At 38.9% G+C, this 27,094-nt stretch overlaps 1 protein-coding gene across 2 annotated transcripts in view; it reads left to right on the top strand.

Moving 5' to 3' along the window:
• LOC124160405 (E3 ubiquitin-protein ligase RNF13-like) overlaps window positions 1-26,344 on the top strand; it is a 130,455-nt gene extending 104,111 nt beyond the window's left edge. The window contains exons 9-10 of one of the 2 annotated variants that reach the window (XM_046536241.1): window positions 17,423-17,624; window positions 24,840-26,344. In XM_046536241.1, the coding sequence (XP_046392197.1) occupies window positions 17,423-17,624; window positions 24,840-24,982 (345 nt within the window). In that variant the 3' untranslated portion in view covers window positions 24,983-26,344. Of the gene's footprint in view, window positions 1-17,422; window positions 17,625-24,836 lie in introns of both variants that reach the window. The other variant, XM_046536240.1, reaches the window with a different exon arrangement.
• The last annotated feature ends 750 nt before the right edge of the window (window positions 26,345-27,094 follow it).

The raw sequence follows: 27,094 nt of genomic DNA, 5'->3' as shown, positions 1-27,094 counted from the left end.
ATTAACCAGGTATGTCCTTCAAAAATACGCGTTTCTCTACTTTTGATAACCGATTGCTATATGCAGTATAAATGCCGCGAGATGCCCACTCGTGGCAGTAAATTTAGTGTGCCCTACGGAGCGAAAAACCCTGCGCAATCTTCCATGTTCACCTCTGGGGTACCGACGTGACGGCGCGATGCTTACAAGAAAAGCAAACCAGAGCATTTTAAAAATAGGTCACTTAGGGGGAAACTCCCCTGCCTGCATCTTGTTTTTGACCTAGGATTACAGATGACTGACTCACACTGAAAACCAAGGCCACTCAGTTCCCCTTAGACTTGCGACCGGTGAAGGGGAGGGGGAAGATAAGAAGTTTGTGTTAGAGGCGCACCCTCATTTTCGGCTGCAATTTGTGGGAAAAAAGGTGCGCCTCTTACACGCGCTTATACGGTATTACCTATTTCTATATCATAAACATTGCAAGAAATGAGGTGGAAAATTTATAACACTATGATTTAATAGTAATTTTATTTAGCTCGGCTATGGAGTCAATTCTGTGTTCAGAGATGGGATTCATTAGGGATGGTTGGGTAGAATACCTCGGATCCAAATAAGCTGGATAAGGTCGTTCATTGGATACTCAGGACCCATTGAAGACCAATTCTGCATCGAAACTTTAAATTAATTCTTCTGTGAATGCAGCATCCCATAAGAAGGAGTGAATAGAGTTCATGTCCTCTCTTTGCATTTGCAATTGCACTGTGATGCTTGTACTACTAGGGTGGTCCTTATTTTTTGATTTTTCGAATTTCTTTCAGAATGCCCCCTCATTTTATGCCAATTGGTGTAAAAACATATCCTGTAAAATATTATTGCAATTAGATAATGGGAAGGCGTGCTGCATCGCACTCAAAGTGAGAAATTTTGGCATTTTTGGCTGTTTTTCCGATAGGAATGGTGATAAGAAGGTGCTGGTAAAGCATACATCCTCGTCTGCTCTCTTAACATTTTCTGAGACGGAAAAGTCTGTCTTATTCTGAAGGTATCATCTCTTAACCATCAACACGGGCAAATGAATGCAGTGACCAGCAGTTGGCCTCTTTTCTGATAATGCGCTGCTGTGCCAAAGATTATAGGAAGGTTTTTTTTTTAAATCATGGACGAAGTGCTTTATAATGCGTATGTGTTGTACAAAAAAATTAACAAAAAAAAGTGTGCCCTTTGATGACTTTGGAGAAAATCTGGGGAAAAAAATTTGGAGGATGTAACACTGTCGGAATACAAGAGACGAGGGCGCCCAGCATCAGGAGGACCATCGCCTGTAAGATTTCAAGCTGCCAACTGGGCTCATTTTCCACACTGTATAACAGCGAATCCGGCGAAAAAGAACCCTTCCCATGCTTGTGAAGTCTGCAAATGGCGAGGAAAAAAGAGTGAAAGGCAGTGGGAGTGCAAGCAGTGCTGTGTTGCACTTCATATACCCAAATGCTTCAAGGATTTTCATACCAAAAACACTATGAAGGTAATGAAATTTACATTCAATAATGTTAATTTTTATAACTGTTAATAGCACGTATCTACCAGAAAAATACATTTGACATTAAATATGCAATAAAAACAAAGTATGATGGTAACTTTCACTCAAGGAACTGACTAGTCAAATTTTTTTAACAGATTTCCTGAAATGAAATTCAACATTTGATTGCTTCCATATAAGTGAAATGATCACTGTTACAAAGAAATATATTCAAAAATATGCATGTTACTATTACTTTTTCCAACTTTACCTTTGAAATTTCATTTTGTTGCATTATTACAACAATAGGGTGGTTTCCTATTATTTTTTTATTGCCTAAATCGAAAGATTATTACTCCTGGAGTACGTATTTCACGCTTTTAGATTTTTAAATGACAATATCTAATTTTCGTGATTAACACGTTGCGTACGGATAGAGAATCCTCGTCATTTTTTTCCCTAATGTTCCGGACGAATGACGAAGATTCTCGTCATTTAGGCACGTCAGCCTAAATAGTTTTAAAGCATACAATACGTATGCGTTGGTACGTTTTCAGTTGTTGTTCGTTATTCATAATGAATTGATGCACCATTACGTTTGATTGGGTAAAGTTATATTCTGAACATTAGCTTTTTAACCATGTTTAAATCAAAGGCATTACGCCTTAATAGGCACATATTTCCAATCTCAACACCTCCACCCAGAATCAGCGTTCCCAGGAATTTAAATACCCTGGCACGCAACGTGTTAAATGGAAAGTGAAAATTTTCAAGCGCGTGAAAACGCAACGGCTAAGCACCGTATATCTCCGAATATAGTCCCCCCTTTTTTTCCAAAAATGGCCGAGGCAAATTAAAGGTGGGGGGACTATAATCGAGTGTAATCCAGTTTAGCATACTAAAGGTGACCATCAAGTTATAAATAACGGAATAACGTCCTCTTTGTGAAACCCAAAAACTCGTATTCGTCTTCCATGCTATCGCCCGCTGTATACTCGCACTTTGACCAGCAATTTAGGATTGTAGCTGAAGTTATTTTCTTCCATGCCAAACCAATATTATAAGCCATGTTCTTCAGGGTGACTGTTTTCAGATATTCTTGTACCTGCAGTTCTGAATTTATGACACTAGTGAGCAATTCCCGCCGATAGTGGGCTTTAAATGCTCTGATTATCCCTTGGTCCATGGGCTGAATAAGAGCTGTCGTATTTTTTGGTAAAAACGAAGCCACTATTTTGCCATCCCTCGATATCAAGAGCTCAGAAGACGGATGGGCCGGACAGTTATCTAACAGAAGTAGTGCCTTCTCTTCTAACTTTTTTGATCTTAAGTGGCTCTTAACCGATGGAACAAAATCTTCATTGAACCAAGATAAAAAAATGTCTCGAGTCATCCAGGCATTCTGACTGTTTTTGTAATTTATGGGTAGTGCTGTCATATTAACGTGCTTGAAGCACCGAAGACTTCGATTTTTACCAATACACAGAGGTTTTAACTTGTGACTTCCTGATTTGCTAGCGCACAGTAATAAAGTCACTCTTTCTTTGCTCATTTTTATTCCGGATTTATTTGCCGACTTATTAATATCAAGTGATTTTGTTGGAAGCAATCTGTAGTAGAGAGCGGTTTCATCGCAGTTATACAATTGCTCTTCAGTGTACTCACGTTCATCAATCATCTTGCGTAAAGTCCCACAGAATTCTCTAGCTGCTTCACTGTCACTGGAACGAGATTCTCCTTGCATGTTAACTTGCACTACCCCGTGGTGAATTTTCCACCTCAATAGCCAGCCAGCAGAAGCAACAAAATCATGAGCACCACTTATTTGTTTATTTAATTTAATTGCCTGTGCTTGTAAAAGTGGACCGGATAATGGAACACCTTCACTGCGCTTCTGAACAAACCACGTAAACAAACATTCATCCACATCACCAGCAGCACTCAATCTGGTCTTTTTTCTATCAAGTCCTATTTCGTCATCCACTTTATCAACAAATGATCGTAATTTCTCTTCTTCTTTCATCCAACCACGAATAGTTCCTTCAGGAACACCAAACTCCCTGAATAAACTTGATTTTGAATCACCGCGTTTCACTCTGTCGATTATGCCCAACTTTTCTTTAATTGTGTAAGTTTTCCTTTTGGCAGACATCGTTTTTACCCTAAAATCAATGAAAATTTTCGTAAAAAAGTAATTTTCATATTAATATTAAGCCTAAGACAAAGGTAAAACAGCTCATTCATCATTAAATGCTCGAAGCCTGTGGGCATTGAGTACCTACCTTGGTTTGAGTGCCGTGGTGCGAACGTACGAAAGAGAATTATCTCAATCTCCCTGAATCTCGAAAATTATTATAGCCGTGCAACACACTTTTCAGCTCGAGTTCACAAGACACAATGACCGATCAGGAATTATCGAGTTTTTTTTATGGCTACGAAACAATGTATGGAATACATCGCCAACCGCGTTAATACAGTCGCTTGAAGTAGCGCCGATGCGACGCGTCGGTAGACACAAAGTTACCTACCTCAAAAAAAAGGTCAATGTAATCATTTCGGGGGACATGGTGAGACCCGCGGTATATCCGAAACCGCGGTAAAGTGAGGCGCGTAATAACCGGAATTTACTGTATTTATAATTTATTTAACACAATTTTATTTAGATTTCCTAAATTCTTCTAGTCACTTGGATTTGTGATGACTTGAGATGGGTGTGTTACCTTGGATCTAAGGAAGTTTCAGGGCCAAATGCAATACTGTTTATGGGCTTCAAGTTAAAGCTTATATGTTGACATTGTCTGTAGTCATTTGGAAATCAAAAATATCAATAATTTGTGAATGTTTAAAAAAATCAATAGCCTTGGATACTTAAAAAATTTTCTCATTTCTTCATTACATCTGGTTAAGGAACTATAAATTACTGATAAATGCAATGGATCACAACATGTTTTAGGTATAGTTATTTTGTTGTGATGGAAAATATGTGAACAGATTTGTTCTTAATCTTCATAGAAAATAATAGTTTTTATCGACTCTAGAATCTTAACTTGCTAACCACAGAATAATTGCCTTCCTTTGCATTTTAAAATTTTTCCCAAAACTGAGGTCTCAAAATTAGGGGGGGGGACTATATTCGGAGATATACGGTATGAATGCCGGGAAAACTCCGTGTGACGTCGTTCTGGTTCCCGCTGCCGCAAGTGAGCTGACCTTTGGGTGAGGCTTTGAGCGCTTATACGACGCAGGATGCTAGCAGGTAGAAGAGAACCCTCCTATCTGGTAGCGCTTGGCTTAAATAAGGATTATTAATGCCTTATCAAACGAAGGAAACTTTCCAACCGTAGGCAGTTCTAATAGGTGATTATTAAGAGATGTTTCCCTGAGCTCTGTTTCTCATGCATGCATTGGTAATCTCAGACAATGTAAAACTCCTGACTACTCGTATAGAAACTAGGTCCCTGTGACGTCACGTGGAGTCACATCGCATGGGTGCCAACCTTTTTCAAATGAGGATAAAATTGACCCATGCCATATGTCTAAACCGGTATTTCTAAAACCAAATAAGGTGTATATTATGAATACACTAATGGTGGGTAACGAATCGCAATCAATGCCTTTCATTTTCATTGATGAAGGAAATTACCCTAATGTTGTAAAAACTTACATTTTTGCTATTGTTAATAATATCGATTTGTATATTCAAAATTATTTTAACAAAAAATGAAATAAAAGTTTTAAATGGTTTTAATGTAGCTAAATGAAAATTTCAAGTAAATAGCAACATTATTTGCGTAGATAAAAAATATTATTCATTTAAAGAATTTGGCTAAAATAAATCGTAATCCTCGGTAAGGAAAACATTCAAAAAATACTAAGCCAATGGGTTAAGCGTGATTGCGAGAAACTGTGAAAAAATCCTAAGTGTGTGTGACAAAAAGCGAAAGTGCTTTCGTGATGGGAAATTTCCAGAATTGGAAGATGTTCTTCTTAAATGGTGCAAGCAAGCGTGAAGTTCGAATGTGCCATTCCATTACTCCTTTTCCCCAAAAATAGTGGTGTCTGATTGCTGGAGAGGTGAATTTCTACGAGTGTTGTGAGTGTGATGGTGATCTAACTGTTTGCCTAACCATGTTAATTGATGAAATTCACGAACAGGAGTTGAAAGAAATCAAAAATGGAAGTGATGAAGATAATGCTGAGGAAGGAAATGAGTCTTATCCAATTCCCACTCTATCCAACTAAAGCTGTCGAGGCTATGGAGTGTGTGTGTCATCACTTGACAACAGTTGCGGGAGCAGACAACGCTTTGGTTCTCCACGCAAAGCTTACAACTTGTTGGCATAAAAATACTCGATATCTGCATGAGAAATAGAAAGCTGATGACATTTGACAAATTTTAAAATTAAATTTCAACTGTATAATATAAAAATCTTCTTGTAATGATGTTGTAATCTGATAATGTTGTGTGTTATAATTCGATATGTCGATCTATATAACATTTGATATGGTTTCATTCCAGAAGCGAGTGTGTGCAGCTGTTGCCGTAACGTAAGGTCCATAAAATTTTGCCCAATTTTTATGATGCTAAACCGTATTACTGCCACTGGTGGGTTGAGCGAAAACTGCCAGGGGCCGACTTATTTGACCTTTTTTGTGATTGTGGGCTTTTCAACGGCTGTAATTTAAGTAAACCCCCGTAATCTATCTATGGTTATAATATAAAAATATACCTTAAGTGTTGGGAATAAATCTAGACGTATTAAATAAAATTAAGTAGGTGAAAAATTTTAAAATCTGAAATGTTAAAATGTCCGGAAAATAGCCTTGGCAGTACTCCCACCTGAAATGGCCTGGCAGCAAAAGGGTTAAAAACGACCAATTGACATACTCAGGGTTGTCGTTATATTCTCCAAGTATGCTGTGAGAAAGAAGACATGAATTAGCTTTAAGGATGAAACTAATAAAATGAAAAAAAACTTAATCGAATTAATCACGGGAGATTGATGCCATTTTCATGTAAATGTCGTAGGGAAATCTTTGAAACACTGTGATTTTTATTCAAATGGTATTGTTTATAAATGTATTGCTCATTTTCTTGATTTTAAATGTGAAAAGAGTTCAGGAAGGCGATCCTACAAGAACTACCGATAGTAATTGTAATTATGATGACTTTTCCACAGATTGCAATTACCCCAACTGCTATTATTTACTTTCCTCATTTGCATGTTTTCCTGGTTAGTACATTCATTTTTTGTGGTCCCTTCAGACAGGGGCGCAGCTAGGAATTAAGGCTAGGGGGGTTTAAGGCGAAACAAATACTTACGGGTGTGGGGATATTGCATAACTACCAGGTAAGCAGGAGTTGCAGGGGCCCTCCTCCAGAAAAATTTGAAGAATTATGGTTCAAAATGGTGAGTTTTATGGCTTTCTGAGGGATATTTGATAAATCCTATCTTTATTCTATAAGTAATACTGATCCAGATTAGTAAAATGGATTAAACTTTAAAATTTATCTGAGCTCTGGGGGGGTTAACCCCCAAAAACCCCCCTTCGCTGCGCCACTGCCTTCAGAAATGTTTCAAACAAGTTCTACTGTACAGTAGAATCCTGATTTAAGTTTTTTCAGGGGGGACAAAATTTAAAACACTAAATGCGGAAAAACACTAAATGAGGACCTGCCATTTTTTTCAGGTTTCAGGGTCTGTAATGATTGGAATGGCTTTTTATGAATAAAAAATATTATTTTAAGTAACTAAAAGGTGCTGCATGCAGCAACAAATTCATTGATTAAATGTTCTCTGCCCAATGACGGTTGGATTATACTTTTCAGGAATCAGCTAAAAAAATGGGTAGTAAAAATAAGTAATGAGAGGATGACAATTGTTTTAATGAAATATATTAAGAAAATTATAAGATATGCAACTTAATAGCACTCCCACAAGGAATATTATTATGGACATTAGTGATTGTATTTTTACGCATATTTTAGTGGTCTCGATGAAATTTTAATTTTTTTTCTGTAAAAGTGACATGTAGGTGACCAGAGCATTTCTAATATAATAAGAAAAGGTGTAAGTAGGTACTCGAAAAATCGTCATTGCATCAATAAAGATGAGTGAAATAAAGGGACAGCAGACGATCGCTAATCTCGAATTCTAAACTACCGAATTTCTAGTAAAAGGGAGGTTTTCTGGAATTTTGCCAACTTAACGTTTTCTGTTGCCTCGGCGATATGAGGGATTTATGAGCCTTTAAAAAGCCTCCTGTGCGCACATTTTGGATTTCGAGGTCATCCAAAAAAGGAGAATCTTATTTCTAGTATGCCTACAAGTCGATGGTGATTCAACTGGATGATAACACCAGATTCGTTGTCATATATCTGCGGCCTTATGCAGGTCGAATGGAGCCGGGAGGAGTCGCTTACGCGGCGCGCTGATCACCTTGACACCTTGTTTCTCGGCAGCTTTTAATAAAATTTGGTTGGACCTTGAATAGCGATTAGCTAAACTCTGTTAAGTGAAAAGTTTTAATCTTCAATAGAACTGGATTTCATTGACAAATTGTCATTGCCTCTGGAGTTTGGCAACTTCGTCCGAGTTATGATGTCGAAGTCAAACACCAAGGGATTCCTGCTGGATTTTCGTATTTTTCCGCGCTCTATCCGCGATCTTTTTTTACGGTGATTATGCGGTGATTTTTCCCGGCATGAGCGATTTATTTGGAGTCATGGACCGTGATAGTTCGTCAAAACTCCGATTGTCATTCTCTTTTGACTTAAAATAGCCCCAGATAAATATCTTAGAATCGACAGCGATATCAACCAACCGCATGTCGGTAAATGGGCTCCGGGATATCTAAATCACGATGTAAAATGATGTTGTTCCGTAGGGAAAGAATGCTCACGATCATGACAATGGAAACACTTCCTCGGTTCTTTCGCTCTTCCTCCGTGGAGACTGACCTTGGAATGGATTATAGAAAGAATCTTCTTGTGAACTGCGCAAATGATATTGGGCCTCCTCTTTTGAAAAGAGAAAGTAGCCGAAAAATATTGGGCTGACAATGGACTGCCTGTATGGAGTAGAGTTGAAAGGGGCATAAGCCATCAATTGAAAACATTAGGAGAAAACCGTCATTGTAGCGGCCCTCGGAGAATAACTTGTGTCATCAGTCGTCACGTATCATCGAAGTCAAGTTCAAGAAATGAAGGATATAGTAGTTAGAGGTTATTAAGGGATGACTTAGCTCCATTAGATCGGATCTGATACAAAAAGTGCCTGGTGTTTGGATCAGAAGGGGAGCGAAACATTACGAGAAGACAAATCACCCAGCTTGCGAGTTGAAGGTCCCAGCGCTGCATTCGCGGAAGAAAGCAGTTGAATAAGCGTCCCCCGGTAGATTCTATCGACTCTTGGTAAACTTTTACGGGACTCTTCTTGTTGATGAGCAGAAATTCGAAGATTTGGATAATCATTTGCATGAACCGTCATGAAAAAACGTTAAATCGGGCAAAAAAATCTTGTGCGGGAAAATTTTTTACGACCTTAAATGCGGAAAAACGCAAAATGCGGAAACACTGAATACGGATTATTTTTACATTGTTATAATAGGGAATGAATCGGGACCCCAAAAAATAAACGCTAAATGCGGAAAAACGTTAAATGCGAAGACGTTAAATCCGGATCCGACTGTATTTAGATTTCCGGATGATCAATCTTCTACCATATGTTATCTTATAATTATGCATTTTTAGGGTCTTCGAAACATTCCAAAATGGCCCAATAAAACAGAAATTATTTCATCTGCATTTTATTTGATAGGCATTTTGCACCATACACTGTGATGTAAATGTTGCAAAATTGTGAATCTCAGTTCCTGGATCATAAGACATATTTTCTTCAAGGAGGTGAAAATTTTTTGTGTGCCAAAAATTTATTTTGTTGCCCAGAAATGTGTAATGCAAAGATATGTTCTACATAGAGGCTAATACTTCATTTGCAATGTCCAGGCTGAACCTAGTTCACGGCAGTTCACTGGTTGTTTTAGTTACTGTAGGTCATTGTTGGAGTAGATGCAGATCAGGGAGTGGAGACCTGTATCTGATTTTAGAAATTCAGAAGAAATGGTTAAATATTCAGAAGACTATTTTCTGGAGCCTTGGAATGGAACCTGGGGAACTGCAATTGAAAAAACAGCAAAATTGCTGAGTACAGTGAACTCTGGTTATTACCAATTTTACGGAACCGAAAAGCCTGAGTTTTGTAGTAATGAACTTCGTAGTAGCGTTTCTTTTATAGATATTCGGTAAAAAATATATTTAGCCTAAATTCCTTCTTTTCAATATCCCGTGCTTAAATTCCTGCTGTGGAATAACTTCAGAGACATGTGTATGATATAGGCGATTAAATCATGCACAAATACAGTAGGTCCTCAACAAGTAAACAAGATGGGCTGGTTTGCTCAAAGTGAGTTTCGGAGTGATGGAATATTATCCTTCTTTTCTTTATATTATATCCTTTATATTATATTTCAAAAAATTCGGAGTGATGGAATATTATCCTTCGGAATAGTTATGCTATTGTCTTTAATATCGACGTCTCCATCCTTCTCATGGCATAGGCTTTACCCTTTGTCAAAGTTGTTTCCTGCATATGGATATACTATACATTTGCAAAGCAATTTGGATCAGCATGGATTGTTTGTTATTAATTACTAGATGACCCATTTAACTTCGTATCACCTTCGTATCTAACACCAAAATCAATTACAGTTTGATCTTCTCACCAAAGCTAAAACGGCTCAGCCAATTTAGCTAATTTTGGTCATTAAATATTTGTGGTTGTCCAAACTTATTTTATGTAAAAATGTTCCCATTCTAGAAACTAAGGAGTATAATGCAGCTGAAGGTGGCACTAATTGTGGAAATTTTACTTTTCAGCCAGCACTGCATACCGTATATGTCTGAATGTAGTCCCCCCTTCTTTTCCAAAAACGCCCATGGTAAATGTAAAAGGGGGGACTATATTCAAGTGCATTTTTTTAACTTTTCCCGAAACTGAAGCCTCAAAATTAGGGGGAGGGGACTATATTCTGAAGGGGACTATATTTGGAGAAATATGGTAATACAGTTCATACAATGCTGTAGTTTAATGCCTTACAATATTAACAAATGATGTTCATTTCCCCAACTGTTACTTATTTGTCAGCACAATAATCTACTACTCAATCCTAGTTGAATGCCTCTTGTTCCAGGATCACGGCAGTACGGCATCTGTGGAATCGATTAATTTTATTATGTTGTGCTTGCTGTCATTGTGTGTGATGTTCACAAACTCATTGCATTGTAAGCCTGTCTGCTTCATTTTCAGTCACTCTAGAATGCAATTCTACCATACAATTTTGACTATCATTGTATGTACTATCTGTCTCTCTCTAGTCTCGTGTAAGGTTCCTCGTCGCACATTTGATTGAATTCAACGACCTAAGTTAGGTCATCTTCTCCTTTGCATCGTAAATAGTCAAGGAAAAGAAAGTTGTTGCACACTTAGCGATAAGTAGTGTTACTATGCCATATTACATAAACAAATAACCGTCTTAGCATGAAATATAAAAAGATAAAAAGGTTGATTACGAAAATAGCCTTAAGTAAGTGAAAAAAGTTCTCGTGCACTAAATGTTTGAGTAAATAAAGACATGATCTTTTGTACGACTGAAGCAAAGGACTTATTTTGTGTGGTAAGTTCCTTTTGGGAAAGGCTGCGTTGGTAACATTTTCTGCCCAATGTTTCCCTCCTCCTCCTGGGAGCGATTTCAAGGGAATGAACTTACCACTTAGATAAAAGAAGCTGCGAAAATCTTCAGACAAGACTTATTGTGTGAATAAACTTAGAAAGAAATATCGAACTGCATTAACAATACTAGCAGTCGTCAAGGGGACTGTAAGCCGAAAACACAAAAATTTCCGATTTTTTATGTCTTTTTTTCAAAATCCACGGTAAATCACTTGGAAAACAAAAATCGATTACAATAATAAGAATGTGCATTTACAGTGTGCCCTCATTTAATGCCGTTCCGTTTAACGTTGTTTCACGATAACTTTGTCCAAAAATTGAAACCCTTGATCCAAGAACATGAGCACGGTAATCTCCTATCTGGAATATGTTATCAACGGCCGTGCAAGTAATTCAAGTTCCAACTTTGGCTGCTGTGGCACTCTTAAACAATGTTATTTCTCAATTTTGTTTTACCAAATTATGGTGAAGGGTTCTTACCTTGATCATTTAATGTCGTTATTGCTTCGCGATAATGTTGTTCAAATTATGCGTAACGAAAAAAAAAAAACGGATGGTGAATAGGACACAAGTGCATCTGATGTGATTACTCATAGTAAATATTAGTATATTAATGAGATTGATAATTTTCGTTTGCCAGAAAAGGTTGGCGTGGGTAGCGTACGTTAAATATGCATCTGAGCGAATACCTAATTATCGCCTCATTTACCTATTATCTGTATATTTTTCTGCTTCCTACCAAAAAAAATATCCATGAAGAGGAGTGGCTATCCTGGTGGTTCTTCGGACGTGAAGAAAAAATGGCGACATTAGATCAAAAACTTGATATTATTAAAAGAATTGAAGAAGGTGCAACTGCTGGAAAGATTGGTTGAGTTTTAGGTTTTCAGGTCAAGTTTTTACAATTAAAATTTCTTCTGTTACTGAAAATATCGATGTTTCGCCATTTAAATACTTTCTCAATTTAGTTTGTATATTTCATTTGATAATCTCTTGTTCCCAATCTTTTATGTTTGCACTGTGCATAAATCGCTATCATGCTGAAGTGAATAATCAGTAATGAATGTTTCTCGCGATTTCCACCAGGCCAAAGAATTCATATCATGATAAAAAGTGACTCACCCCTCATCCTCGTGCTTCCGAGTGTCAGATCATTTTTTTCATTTTAGCCTTCTAGTGTAGGTATATCTTTGGCCTGGTTCAGGTGTCTCCCGATTGGTCGCGAAGTCTGCTTAAAAGTTACGGCTCTAATAATTGGCCTCCTTGGATTCTCGCCTGGGAAATTCTGGATTCTTTACGAAGAAATGGATTGTTAGGAACCAATTTAAATTTTTAACATTGTTTCTTATGGGAAACACTGCATCATTGTAATAACAATCAACGTTGTTTCGCTTAACGTCGAGTTTTTCAGGAACGAATCGTCAACGTTAAACGAGGACTCACTGTATTTTTCTTTCCACTGGTATATGTTTCAATTATAAGTGACCATTATAACTATTTATTTATTTATTTATTTCAGCACCAAAAACTGCACATAGACTTTTACAATGGATGTTACTTAAATAAATACATAATAGCTAAGAGATAACTAACAATAACACAATAAATAAAAACTGACAGAAAACATAATTTTTAAGCATATGAAGGGGCACTATTGATTAGACGATGGCGAATTATTCAAATGGCATTTTAAGGATCGGATTTGTAACTAGTGACAGAGGAAAAGATGTCCAGGGAAGGGATTTTTGAATCCATGGAGTCAAATAATCACGGGATTTGGTGGAGCAGAGAGCATCGAGAGATGGAAAGACGGAATCGCAGAATGTGAAGCTGATAGTGATTTGGTAAGGGGGGAGGAGGAACATGAATATGGAAAAGGGGGAGAATTTCGTTTGTTCAGAGAGAACCGCTAAAGATTTTATGCAGAAACATGAGATCAGATAAGACAAGGCAGCTAGTTATGTTAGAGATCCTGAGGGAGGAAAGGATAGCGTCACAGGCATAGTATCTGAGTGTGGGGATTTGATGACGGGCTACAGCAAGGAAGAAGTTGACAGGACGGTTGAGCAAGTTTAGACAGTATTCCAGTATGGGGAGAACACATCAGAAAAAACTGTTTTTAAAGCGGTAGGGTCGTGAGGGTCTGTATGTCTAGATAGCATACCAACAATGGTCATTGGTCTCTTCACGAGCATCGAAATATGATTCTGAAATCAATAGGTAAATTAATCATCAAAGATCACACCTAGGTCACAGTGGGAGGTTACAAGAGGGATAGGCTTATTTCAAAGGTTGCAAGGGTGTTTCAGGGGATTGTTTTGAAAGTGAATGTCATCAATGCTGATTTAGAGGGGTTGACCCGCATCAGCCAAGTAGAGCACCATTCGGAGATAAAATTGAGTGCAGATTGAAGGGAATGTGAGTCGGTGGGACGATCCACCTTTTTGAAAATCTTGCAATCTACCGCATACAGCAGAACATTGCAGCCAAAAAGGGCAAATGCCATTAGTAATATCATCTATGAAGAATGCAAATAGGAGGGGACTGAGGACGCTTCCCTCCGGTACACCAGATTTAACTTGTAAGTATGAGGATGAGATGCCGTCAATCAATACACGTTGGTAATGTGAACTGAGGAAGCGGTTGATCAGAGATAGACACTTTGAATGTTTATGGCAACGGTATTTAAGTTTATGTATGAGTAATGTATAGTTAACGGTGTCGAAGGCTTTGAAGAAGTCTACGTAGCAAACATAGAGTTAGTTTCGACTCGAAAGAGATGGTAATATGGTGGTACAGTTCCGCAAGGTTAGAGAGACATGACCCGCCAGTAAGGAAAACAATGCTGATGGGGGATATGTAGGGGAGGGAGAAAGAGGATGGATATAGGGATGTAAAGGGTGTTGGCGGTGTGAGAGAGAAATAGGGAGACAATGTTGTCGGAACCCGTGGCCTTAGAGGAGGGCAGTGCCGTTAGAAGTAGAAGTAAGGAAACAATTTATCAGATGCTACATATGGAGTATGTTTCTCTATCGAAGCGAGGCTTGGACTTTGACAGCAGCAGAGAAGTCAAGAGTGGAAGCATTCGAAATGTGGTGCTACCGAAGAATGATGAAGATAAAATGGATTGACCGTGTGAGTAACCAGGAAGTGCTAAGGAGAGTGGGAGAAAAGAGAAGCCTCCTAAAAACATTAAGCAGAAGAAGGGACAACTTAGGTGGCCACATTTTGAGGCACGATGGTCTGATGAAGACAATCGTTGAAGGACTAGTGGAAGGGAAGAAGGGCAAGGGACGGCCCCGGATGAGTTATATAGGACAGGTTATAAAGGATGTAAAAGAGAAGAAATATGTAGCTATGAAGAGATTAGCGGATAGGAGAGAGAAATGGAGAGCTGTGTCAAACCAATCTTAGGATTGTTGACTAATGATGATGAGTGCCGTTAGAAAGGGCAGAACTTCTTTAGGATAGGTGGAGATGGATGAAAGTGATTGGTGGGATATGGGTTGAAGCTTTGGGAGAGGGAGTGTTGGAGTGGCGGAGTTAAAGTTTGCACAAAAATACTCATTGAACACACTTGGGCGCTCATCACCTTGCGAAATCAGTCCATTGCAGGACACAGCGGCAGGGATTCTGTGTAACTTTCTTCTGGCATTAATGAAAGTCCAGAATCGTTTCGGTTGCCACAAATTCTGACAGAAATTTCCTGTATGAGGGTTTTGTAGTCCCGGCGAATGAGGAAACATGCATGGCAGCGTAGCGTAACGAACAAGGCACGGGGCAGGGGGCTAGGGTGTTTTTTCTAATGCTTCCAGGCCTTAAGCTTATTTCTCAGGGCAAGTGTTGTCTCCAGGGAATGCCAGATGGGTCTTTTTTTAGGTAGACAGCAAACTGGGACAAAATCATCAATGGAAGCATGGAGAAGGTCATATAAGACTTCTGTGCCGACTTCGGGTGACCCTCCCTCCAGGAGGACCCAAGGAAGGAGGGAAAGTGTATGGTTAAGCTTGGTCCAAGCGGTTTTGTTCCATTCTCTGAGGACTTTGGGGGGATGGGATGAATGCGACAGTGGTGGGAGGGGGAGAACAAGGGAGCACTCAAGTGACTCGTGATCAGATGTAAAAATGTTTCTTTCAACAGTAATTGAGGGAGGTAATCAGGTAATAATAATTGAGGTTAACAGTAATTTAATCACTAATTTAAATATGCATAATAAAAGAGGTCTTCAGGCATTTATAACTAACTTCACATATATTTCTTATTAAAATGATTCAGGGCCCATTCCAGGGCCTCATGGGCCCTGCAGAATAATATTCTCACCTTTTAAATCTTCCCTGAACTTTAACAAACATTTTAAAACCAACATCAACCAAATCAGTCAAGCTGTTCTTGAGTTTTAGTGAGATTAATGCACAGCGATTCATTTTTATTGTATAGAAGGTTATTTTGCAAATTCAAAAAATTTGAAAAAGTTAATTCAATGCTTAGACAATGTTTATTCCATATTGTAGAAAGACAACCCATAATTATCATGTTACTCTATTGCTTGACTAAGGTACATTTTGACTCATATATGTTTTCAGAATTTCATCATGCTCAAAAGTGCAGGACTATTTGAAGTATTGTGGCATTTTTTAGTGTACCCCTGGCCAAAATTTCTGGTACCCCCCCCCCCAGAAATTCCTCCAAACTTATCCGCAGAACTTCTCCCGCTAAGGACTTTTCGCGCTAAGGTTTTTCACACAAAGGATTTTCGCGCAAAGGCCCATTGACTCAAAGGCTCAGAGACTAAGTCTCGGAAACTCTTGTCTCCGAAACTCTGCCTCCGAAACAGCCTCCGAACCAGTCATACCTGGAGAGCAACACTTATGTAGCTAACACGGCGGAGGAATACCTTCTCCTTGGCAATCAAGGGGAAATGGGTGCTGAGGCATAAGAATGCAGTTTGTAGTGAGAAGTACTCCACTCCACTAGTCCTATCACAACTCTCTCTCCCTCCAACACCTCACCCCACTTTGTCTCTCCCCTCCTTGTGTTCCAATGAATATCCCAGTGATGTCTCCAACCCAGAGATTGAGGGGAAATTTCCGGCCTGCACGGTGTTCCCCCCTCCTACCCCGGCCGGGATGATGCTTGGCGGAGCTGCGAGTCAACAGGGGCGATTTTGGGGCAGATTCGCAGCTGATTGAAAATCGCCCTTTTTACCCCTCCACTCCTTGGAAAAATCCCTCCGCTCCACCCTGTCACGTCGTGGAGTACGCAAGCCCTCTTTTTGCTCGGGCGCTAGTGGTAGACGGATGCCGTGACTGACATGGGTGATTTTCGCAAAATTATACAGCTTGTACTTAGTTTGGTAATGTTTCCTATGGGATCATTTAGTTATCATCGTTGTTTTCTGTAATAATTCTGATTTTGAATACTTCTACTCCAAATAGATATTGATTAAAAATAACTCGATGTAAGTATCGCGACGATGGGACGCAACCTCTTTTCTAGCTTCCCCCTTTTTCCACCTCTCGCCACCCACCACCCACGTGCCGCTGCATTGGCGGTTTGCTTCTCGTCTTATCACCCTTCCTGTCACGCACCCCACTCCAACTCGCCTTAGGCGTGAGATCCGTGCAGCGTCTGCAGAAGGCAGCCTCTTGGGTGGCCGCTAATGGGAAAATAGAGATATCACGCGGAGATACGTGCTATGAGAACGGCGTTCGCAGTGGCGTCCACGAAGAGCACGGGAGAGTGTGTTTGGCGGCTGTAGAGTGCGGATGTGCCCAATAAACCTGCTTGAGTAATGGAGTTTTTCCTTTAAACTAATCCTGCCTTTCCCTGATGCTATCGATATACTGAACCTTACATCGTAAATTTTTTTGACAATTGTTTCTTGTGTGCTGAAGTCTTGTTTGTGGAGTCTTTCCATGAACCAGCTTGTGACCGATGATTGGAGTTCCCTTTGTCTGGGGCTTGCGTGCACAATCTTCAAGATTTAACGATGTAACGCCACAGTATGAAAGAAGAAAAGGGCTGGGTTTAGGATAACATATAGCCCTTTTGGCATAGTTGAGGAAAGAAAAGAGTGTCTGGGAGGGAACTGAAAACATGTGAGAATGGCATCTTTTGTATAAATTCTTTTCAGGAGAATCCATTTGTCCGAGCTTCCAGTCTACCAAACTTAACTACATGTCATAATCGCCCGGAGCCAGACACATCGTCAGAGTATCCAACGACATCCGATTCCTCGTGTGGTGAGAATTCACCTCTTCTCGTGAGTGCTTCGTCTGAAGAGTCCCTGGCTCAAGTTGTTACAAATCCAGAATTGGAGAACCTTGTGGATGCTGGTGAGTACTCTAGTGTACTACTGTAGTGCTCAAGAGCGCTACAGTGTAGCCTCCCATTTTAAAAACCAATCCTTTACCATCTGCTGCCACTTTACAAATTTCTCTCCTGCTCCCGATCGTTTGCATGGGGTAAGCTCTGCAAAAGAACCTTTGATTTGTGACACCTCCATTGCATTAATTTGCACTTAACTCCTGATTATCCGGACTAGTGATAGGATGAGGTGGCACCAATAATCAGAAAACAAGAGTAATCCAATATTTCACTTTCATTTCATTTAATGATCATAATTTACATATATATTATTAATTATGCACGTAGTCTGTTATTTTGTATTCCTTCGAGGACTCATTGTCATTTCATATTCCCACTCATCAGTACGTTTACTCCAGCAAACAGTGTAAGCATGCAAGCACCTGGCTGTGAATCATGCCATCTCTACTCCATTCCTCTCTGCTTCCTCGTACCCCTCTGCCTTCACTTCCATCACTCCCCTCTTTGACATTGACATAAACATGCCTGATTGCGACAAAGTATCCGATTCCCTTGGGCTGTATTCAACTATTTGCAAGGCCGTGGCAATAATTGTGCATTTGAAATGCATCAAAAATTGCAAACATTGGAAAATAGGTTGGGTTCCTAGCCTTATCCAATTAAGACTTCACTGCGCTAAGCCTCTAAAGTTCGTTAGCGTGAGGTCTCCACTTTGGCAAATCTCAATTTAGTCGATACAGTAAAACCTCTTTGTAGTGAACCTCTTTACATCGTATACCTCCATACTTCATACTATCCCTACGGTCACGTCAGATTTACATGTAAATTTATTGGCAAACCACTACATAGTGAACCTCTTTATCTCGAAAAACCTCCTCTTATCATGCCAAGGAGACACCCCCGAGATGGTCTAACTAACTCCGAAAAACGTACCGAGATAACTAGAGACCATCAATGCAGCCGCTATTACGTATATGGAATGACATTTCCACAAATAAATGTTTCACACTTATTTTTTTTCTTATACACCTTTAATATGCTGTAATTTTCACATTAAGCATTGGTTATGGTCATTTTGTTCCATATGAGAGCATACCTAACAGTAAATAAGAAAAAAGGTATCCAACTATCCTAATAATTTTTAGTAACTGTTGAATTAAGAAAGATCACATTGTTTTCTCTCGAATCATGTAAAAATCATGCAGTAGCGCTCGCTTTCTGTTGTCATGAAATAATAAACACATGTTCACTAATGCTTGCATGTTTGTTTAAACACATAAATACTATGGTTTAAAAGACAGCAGTGCCTTTCATTTCCGAAGGATATGAAAAAATGGTGCCTATCGCTAAAACCTCTCTATAGTGAACCTTCATACATCAAACTGCCAAAATTTTGGTCCCCTCCATTACGATGTAAAGAGGTTTTACTGTATTACTTTCTTAGTGATTTCCATTAATAGTGTGGTCGCCTCCTGAAGGAAGTCAGCACTTTTCCCATTACTGCATACAGCTCTCTTGGGACAAAATGCAAGAAATTGCTGCACAAACTCTCTTCGCTAAACGTTTCCGAGAGGGTCTTTCACCCCCCTTTGTATCTCCCTACCCACTCAACTCCTCTCTCATTCCTCCTGACACCCAAATTGCCATGGCCACCATAGATGTCACTTCTCTCTGCACATCCATCCCTCATTCTGAAGGTCTTTCCTCCCTCTGCCAGTTCCCTTCCCTTCGCCCAACTCCTCATACCCCCGGCACCAACTTCCTCTTAGGCCACGCTAATATCATCCTAATGCACGATTCATTCTCTTTTAACAATAAACACTATTCACAAAGCATAGGTTGCTCATTGTGTAGTAGATTCAGTCCCCCCTTTGCAAACCTCTACCTACGCCATTTTGAACAAATTTTCCTTCCGCAGCATTTGTTGAAACCCCTCCTTTGGCTCAGATTTATTGACGACATATTCCTCCCGTGGCCACATGGTAATGATCCCCTCAACAATTTTATTGCTAATCTCAATTCCTCATCCTCTCTTTCTTTCACCTCAACCATTTCTGATTAATAATAATGATAATAATTTATTACTCCTACATTTGTTTTTTACATCTTAATACAATGAAAAAAGACCAGGAGCTTTAGGTGTTCTCGAAGGTCATAGGACCAGAATTGAGCCACCATCAAGTAACAAAATGTATGCCATTAAAAGCATAATAATGCAGTAAATGATACATGAGTGTTTTATGTAAATAACATCAAAATAAATTTTCAACTGTTTCTTGCGAGAAGAGCCAGTCTTTAGCAAGTCTCAACATGACATTTGTGGTTTTATTTTTTTTAGTTCTAGCGGGCAGTAGATGAAATAATTTTGGCCCCATGTAAATAAAACAGCGTTTATATACAGTTAACTTTGGTCTATTTGCAACTATAAATGACTCATTCCTTAAATTATATTTATATTTGTCACTTACATTCAGCACATTTCCACTCCTGGCAAAAAACAATTTAAGCACTTTGAATAAATACAAATGCCTTAGTGGCAACAATTTTAGGGCCACAAACAACGGAAATGAGTGCTCATAGTAATTTTTAGACAGTATTATCCTAATTATTTTTTTTACAAAATGAGTGCACACTTAAATGTCTTCATGTATGCACTGCCCCAGCAGATTATACCATAAGAAAGTTTGGAATGAACAAGGGCATGATAAATGGTTTTTTTAACCGGAAGAGGACATTTTCTTTGTAGGTAGTAAAATTTGGACAAGGCACTTATAAGGCATTTGTTTACAGTAAGTAAGTGTTTATCCCAGCGTAGATTACTATCCAGAATTACTCCCAAGTATTTCATTTCACTCACTCTATCAATGAGTGGACAGTTAAAGACACAATTGAAACAATTTGTATAATGAAATATGTATGAGTTTACCATTAAAAATACTTGTATTACATATGTCATAGCACATAAACTTCGTCTTTTCACTTAACTCTAACCCATTGAAATTAAACCATTTTCGCAAGAAACGTAGATCCTCTTTAAAAAATGCTTCAGCACAACTCCAATTGGGAGCTGAGTAGCACAGTGATATATCATCAGCAAAGGCTGTGAGTTCACCATTGAATTTATTTTCACATAAATCTTTTACGTGAATCAAAAACAGAATAGGTCCTAAGACAGGGCCCTGTGGTACTCCCGTCTCAATTGTAACATATTCACTAAAACAATTATTTACTTTTACACATTGTGATCTCGTTGACAAATAACTTTCGAACCACTTCAGTGATAATCCTCGTATTCCAGCTTGCGCAAGTTTCATTAGCAGTATTTTATGTGAGAGTGTATCAAATGCCTTGGTTATGTCTAGATATAACCCATTAGTTCGCGACCTTGAATTGACTGAATTGTATACTTCGGTCGTATGCTTCTCTAGAGCACCTTCAGTTCCCAATCCATGCCTGAATCCAAACTGATTTTCGCTAAAAAATTTGGTCTTGTCTAGGAATTTCAGAAGGCGGCTTTTAACAAGTTTCTCTAGAATTTTTGCAAATGCAGACAAAAGAGATATCGGTTGGTAATTCGTTATTTGTTGTCTGTCCCCTTTTTTATGCACTGGTATAACAACAGCTTTCTTCAAAGGGCTCGGAAATACGCCATTGATAAAACTTAAATTACAGACGTGAGCGAACACAGGGGCAACATCATCAATGATTAATTTCAACATTCTAACATCTATACCATCATGTCCAGGGGACTTATTGTACGAAAGATTTTTAACGAATTTTACTATTCCTATATTACCTTCCTTGATGTCAATATCTCTCTTGTTAATAACAACTTTCTCACCTCTGTCCATGTAAAACCCACAAATAAGCAGTAATACTTTCACTTTAGCAGTTTTCGTCCTTCCCACACTAAATGCCCCCTTCCCTACTCCCTTTCCATTCGAGGCCCATGCATTTGTTATAACCCTGATACACTGAATAATTTCCTTCCCAGCCTTCAGCACCTCCAGATAGGCTACCCAGACCCCTCCTTATAAAGCAAAACCTTGCCATAGAAACAAACCACATGACCTTTCCCTTTGCACCACTGACTTTCCTGAAACGCAATCCGTGCAGTCTATTCTTAAAGACCTTTTGACAATCTTAAAAAATAATTAGTCTACAGCGAATCCTTTTGTCATACCCCCTTACCTTATATTACCTTCAGTCGTTCAGCAAACTTTTCCAATTTATTCCGCTTGACAAACCCTTTACAAGGATTACCCATTACTACCAACAGTACACATTTGCCCTGCGGTCGTCCCAGATGCAAGACCTGCCCAATTTTCACCCCTCTATCCCTCTATCCCCAGTCATCTTGTCTCCTGTCAACCACCACTTCCAACCCTTCCTATGGCCTCGTGCACTTCCATGAATGGAATCTACCTAATTCAAAGCAAACACTGTCCCTCCTTCTGTAAAGGTAAGTCTTCAGCTCCCCTCAGCCTTAGAATGAACAACCACAGGGCGTCATGCACTTCTTCCCACTTTCGTCCCTGCCGTGGGAAAACATCCAGCCACTCATCAGCGTCCATTTAATGATTGCTATGTACAATCTTTTCTGTTTTGGCCTCCCTTCCCCCCACAGACCACCCACTTCAACTCAATTCCATTGGATTAACTTACTCTTGGCTCTTCAAAGCATTTCATCCTCCCGGATCAAACATCAATAGATACATAATCCCTTTAATTGCCTCAGCCCACTTACTTCCCCTTCTCCCCCCTGGACCTCACCATTCCCCCCCCCCCCCACATCTCTCTCTCTCTCTCCTCCATCCTTACATCCAACAGTTTTTTTTTCCCAACTCCAAGGAAGGTGGTGGTGCCACCAAAAATTTAGTTGTGCGATTCTTTTGTATCATTTATTGTGCTCTGCACTGTGTTTGCCCAACCTGGGTTATATTTGTGTTGTATACCTCATCAAGGAACATCATCGTTCCCGCATTCATCGTTTTCCCGCATTCATCGTTCGCCGCTCCTGGTCCCAAATTAAGTTCCATAAAGACAATGTAATTTTTTCCCGCATCTATCGTTCCCTGAAGTATCGTTTTCCCGCATTGATCGTTTGAAGATCGCGGTCCCGTCGAATAATTTTCCCGCATTAATCGTTTGATAAAAATGAGACGAAGCGTTTATAACGTGTTATTTATGGCTAATAACGACAGACACATGGTTTGAATCTTCCCCAGGAGATTGAAATGCGATAGGGAGAAGCAGAGTGCCGTGGGATAGTTACATTAGCGCATTTCCCAAGATCCGGTATCCCTCTCCATTCAGCACTTGCCTCCCCCGGTTGAAGCTTTCCTCCGAAATAAAAAAAGGTCCCAGCTCGAGCAGGGATCGTATTACGATGACCTTAGCTTCGAAAGAAAATATCTAGTTACTCGAGAACAGAAGAAACCTTTTTCATGCCTCCCCCTTTCTCGACCGCTGACTTTTTTTTAGCCGACTCGCTTCAAAGATCCCCGCTACTGGAGGTCAACTGCTGCATGAATCACCAATTAGCCCAAAAGGTGTCTAAAAATGAATTTCGGTAATTGGTATTATACTTTTATTAGATTGAGATATTAGTGATGTGCACGTAATTCAGTAAAGAATGATACCAAACACGACGTATTTCTAATGTTATTTAAGCATTTTAAGCAAGGAAATAGTTGGAATAATGCGATGGTGATTTCTGGCGAATATCGATATCCTTGCAGCTGATAGAGAGCTTCACGGCAGTTGATGCGATTTTTTTCGAAAACAGGGCGTCTGGCTACAATTTATGAGTTATGCTACAAGTCTCGCTTGTCTGAGTTGCTAACGAAGCGATGTTTTCTCAAGATATTTTGTTTCTCTCAACTAGCAATCTGAATTCATCTGCTCATCTAGAGCTACGCTACTTATTGTTAGAAATGAGTGGGTAAGTTGCCTTCTCTATAGGATAAAAAATTTCATTGCGCAGTCATATGGTCATGTTTCACCCTCTGCAGTAATCTCTGCTTACGCCGTACGCGATAGCATTAGTGCCGAACTTCACCTCGTACGAGTGGTTCCGTACTTTCCGGGGTGGGTTGACTTAAAACTAGCGAGTGTTTTCCGTGTGGGTTCAATGGAGTCCGGTTTCATTTTGATTAGTTTTATTCTTATTCGTCTTCGGACCATGGCCCTTCCGAAGACACAAGTGAGAACTTAAAAAGATGGACTGAAAATAATTGATGATGAAGAAAAGAATCCGGGCTAGAAATACGTGAATATTGCAGAACGCCTCGACGGTATGTCCGGTAGCACATGACGGCAGGGGTGGGGGTAGAGCGAGATCCCTGGTGAAAACAAGAAGTGGGATGAAGCCGAGGATCAGGTGGGCGTGCCGCTGACGATTAACGCTACATTGCCTCAATCATATTAAAAATTTAATTGTTAGAAAGGAACATTTCAAATAATAAACTATTTGACGATTGACGCTACATTGCCTCAATCATATTAAAAATTTAATTGTTAGAAAGGAACATTTCAAATAATAAACTATTTTTGGCCTATAAACTATATTTTAAACTATATTTGACTATTTTATAAACTAGCTGACGATTAACGCTACATTGCCTCAATCATATTAAAAATTTAATTGTTAGAAAGGAACATTTCAAATAATAAACTATTTTTGGCCTTCTTGATCCATCCCATAACCAATCACTGCGACGGCGAAATCAGTTGTTTGAGGCATAACACGCACATTTCTCTTGTAAATACGTTTACTTGAAATGGCAATTGATGGATAATAATTTTTTCATCAGGCAGAAATGCATAATAGCAGTGAAAATTCCGAGTGGAGTGCGAACATTTTTTAGCAAGGTGGCTTGTTCCTTTAGGATATTTGTAGAATATCCTAAAGGCAGATAAGATAGATATAAGTCGAATAACGATATGACCTAAGTGTTTCGATAAAGTAATAATATTCCCGTAATCAGCTAAAATCTTGTTTGAATCCATTAATGAATATCATAATTCGCAAAAATCCAGCGTTTCCTGGGACATAGGCAACCCGGACAAACAATCCCGCATCGATCGTTTTCCCACATTCATCGTTCTTTTCATTCATCCCCCTGAAAAACGACAGATCGAGGTTCCACTGTACATGTAATAATGTATTTACTAGTAGATGTTCAGTACTCAATCAAATTGTGTTTTATATTTTGTAGCAGGGCCCAGTTCTTCTTCTCCAAGGATGTCAGTCAATAGCAGCCGTGATGAAGTGCAAGAAGTGGCCGTTGTCCCTCAGGCAGAACCACAGGCGGGTGGTCGGTCGTGGTGGTCATCTCTGTGGTCTAGGTCGGTGGACGCGTAAAGGGTGAGCAGCCAAAAAGATGTTTAAAACGTAGCCACATGTGCTTCCAACGCAGCAGTGCAGGGTTCCACCCATGCAATATCCTTGGCGTGTGGCATTGCATCTCTGGGCTCCAGCAAAAATTATTGCTGTTGTGGCCTGATGGAAAAGAAGCAGAAGTGATATTTGCTTCTCCTGCCATCCATCTGATGCAGAAGTATGCGTTCAGATTTCACTTGAAGTTTACTCTGGCATTGAAAATTGATGAGATATATTGTGCAAATAGGTAATCAAAAGTTTAGTACCGGATACAAAGATAGGATATCCTAAAGCTCAAGGTAATGTGAGCTGAGTTATTACTCTTGAGGACTTGCTCTGACTAAACAGCCACTGCCTGTTGTAAGCCATGAATCTGAATTTCTGTTCAGCATGGCTGCAGAGAGAGTAAAGTTTTTGCAAATTGATTTTTTAATTGAATTGAGTTACACTGAAACTTTTCCAGTGGTTATCATTTACAGCTGACTCCCAATTATAAAAATAATTATCTGTCTGCAGATTAGCCGTGCATGAATTTAACATTCCTGCAATGTTTTCCGTGATCTTTATAAAAATAAAATTGAACGCATAAGTACTGCAATTGGTGCATTTTAATGCAGGACTACACTGTTTATTATTTCCATGAGAATAACCATCGTCAAATGGAAAACTTTTATTTACCTGCTGACAAGGAATGTTTCAAGTTTACCTGGACGTATCCTGTAGCATTGAAGAAGATTATGAGCGGTGGGAAAAAACTCTTAATTAATTTTAGAAGACTCTTTAACAGTTAACAAAGGGTGAATTAAGAGAAATGTTATTATGCCTGGAAGAAGGAGAGGGTCACATATTTTCTTTTGAAGATTTCTTGAGAGTGGACTTATAAATTCCAATGTCACACCCATTTCTTTCATATGAGTCAAACTATGAAAACAATGGTTTATCATGCCATGATACAGAAATTTTTTCTCTGGACATCGCTTGTAATTTTTTTTATTTTACGTATTGACTGCTATGGTGATGTGTTTCTGTTTTTTTTGCAAATTTCATGTGTGGGTTCTATGTACTAATTTGACTATTATAATCAGTGTTTACAGTGTTCCCATTTTGCTTGAAATCTGTAGCATGTGTAAATTGTTAATAATTTAATGGTTTTTATAATTCCAATATTTTTGACTCAGACCAATTTCTAATATGAATCATTCTCTGAAGATTCATCAAGAACATTTGATGGTAAAAAAGATTTAAATGTTTTTCTAGATGAGATGGCTGCCTTAGTTTATACCTGCATATTTTGTGCTTAATTAAAATGGGAGATTTAGATAAATATGATAATCTTGCCCTTGATTGTTATTTTTTCATTTTTATTAGTTATTTAAGTAATCAAATGGTAAAGGTAGGTTCAAAAGGTGCTTTTTACTAACAATTTTATCCTTCTAACATTGAATTTCCTTCTTCAGCTCAGAGTTTGGCCAATTACTCTTAAATCTATCCATGAATATCTGTTCTCTTCCCCTCCCTTCCTTGCTTATCCTAAGTACCCAGCTAGCACATTATAAGTCATTGAGATAAGGTGAAAGGAAGAAATAAGGAAGTCGCTTCTCAAGTAAGCTTGTTATGGGTTTCTTACGGCCAGGGCGACAAACATCCAGAGTAATGGCAAAATGGATGCCAAACTTTCAGCACTTCCGTAGATGCTGTTATTATCCCATCGTTACAGAGTGTTAATTAAGGCCTTTATGCATTAAAACAATGTTTTTATTATTGGCGCTTCTATATTATGAGGAGAAATAACATCATACCGCCATAATTTGAAAATCATTCACATTTATGAACTGATAGCTTAACGAAGGTCGTAAGAAAAACACAATTTCACAAGAATACCAACGTAGAATAATATAAAAATGCCGGAAGGAACATCTAATATACGTATTGTAGTCATCGGGTTATCAAACCATAATTTAAAATTCATAAATGTTAAAATGTATGGACCTTGAATAAATTCAGTTTTTCATGCACATGCCAAACAAGTTTTTTTTTACATAATTGGTTATTTAATTAGTAACTACGCCGCCTGTTCTTAACAACTGCCGAGGT

Source organism: Ischnura elegans, chromosome 6, assembly GCF_921293095.1.
Source record: "Ischnura elegans chromosome 6, ioIscEleg1.1, whole genome shotgun sequence".
Classification (NCBI taxonomy): Eukaryota; Metazoa; Arthropoda; class Insecta; order Odonata; family Coenagrionidae; genus Ischnura; species Ischnura elegans.
Note: the sequence above shows the minus strand (reverse complement) of the source record. Positions and strands in the feature narration are given on the sequence as shown.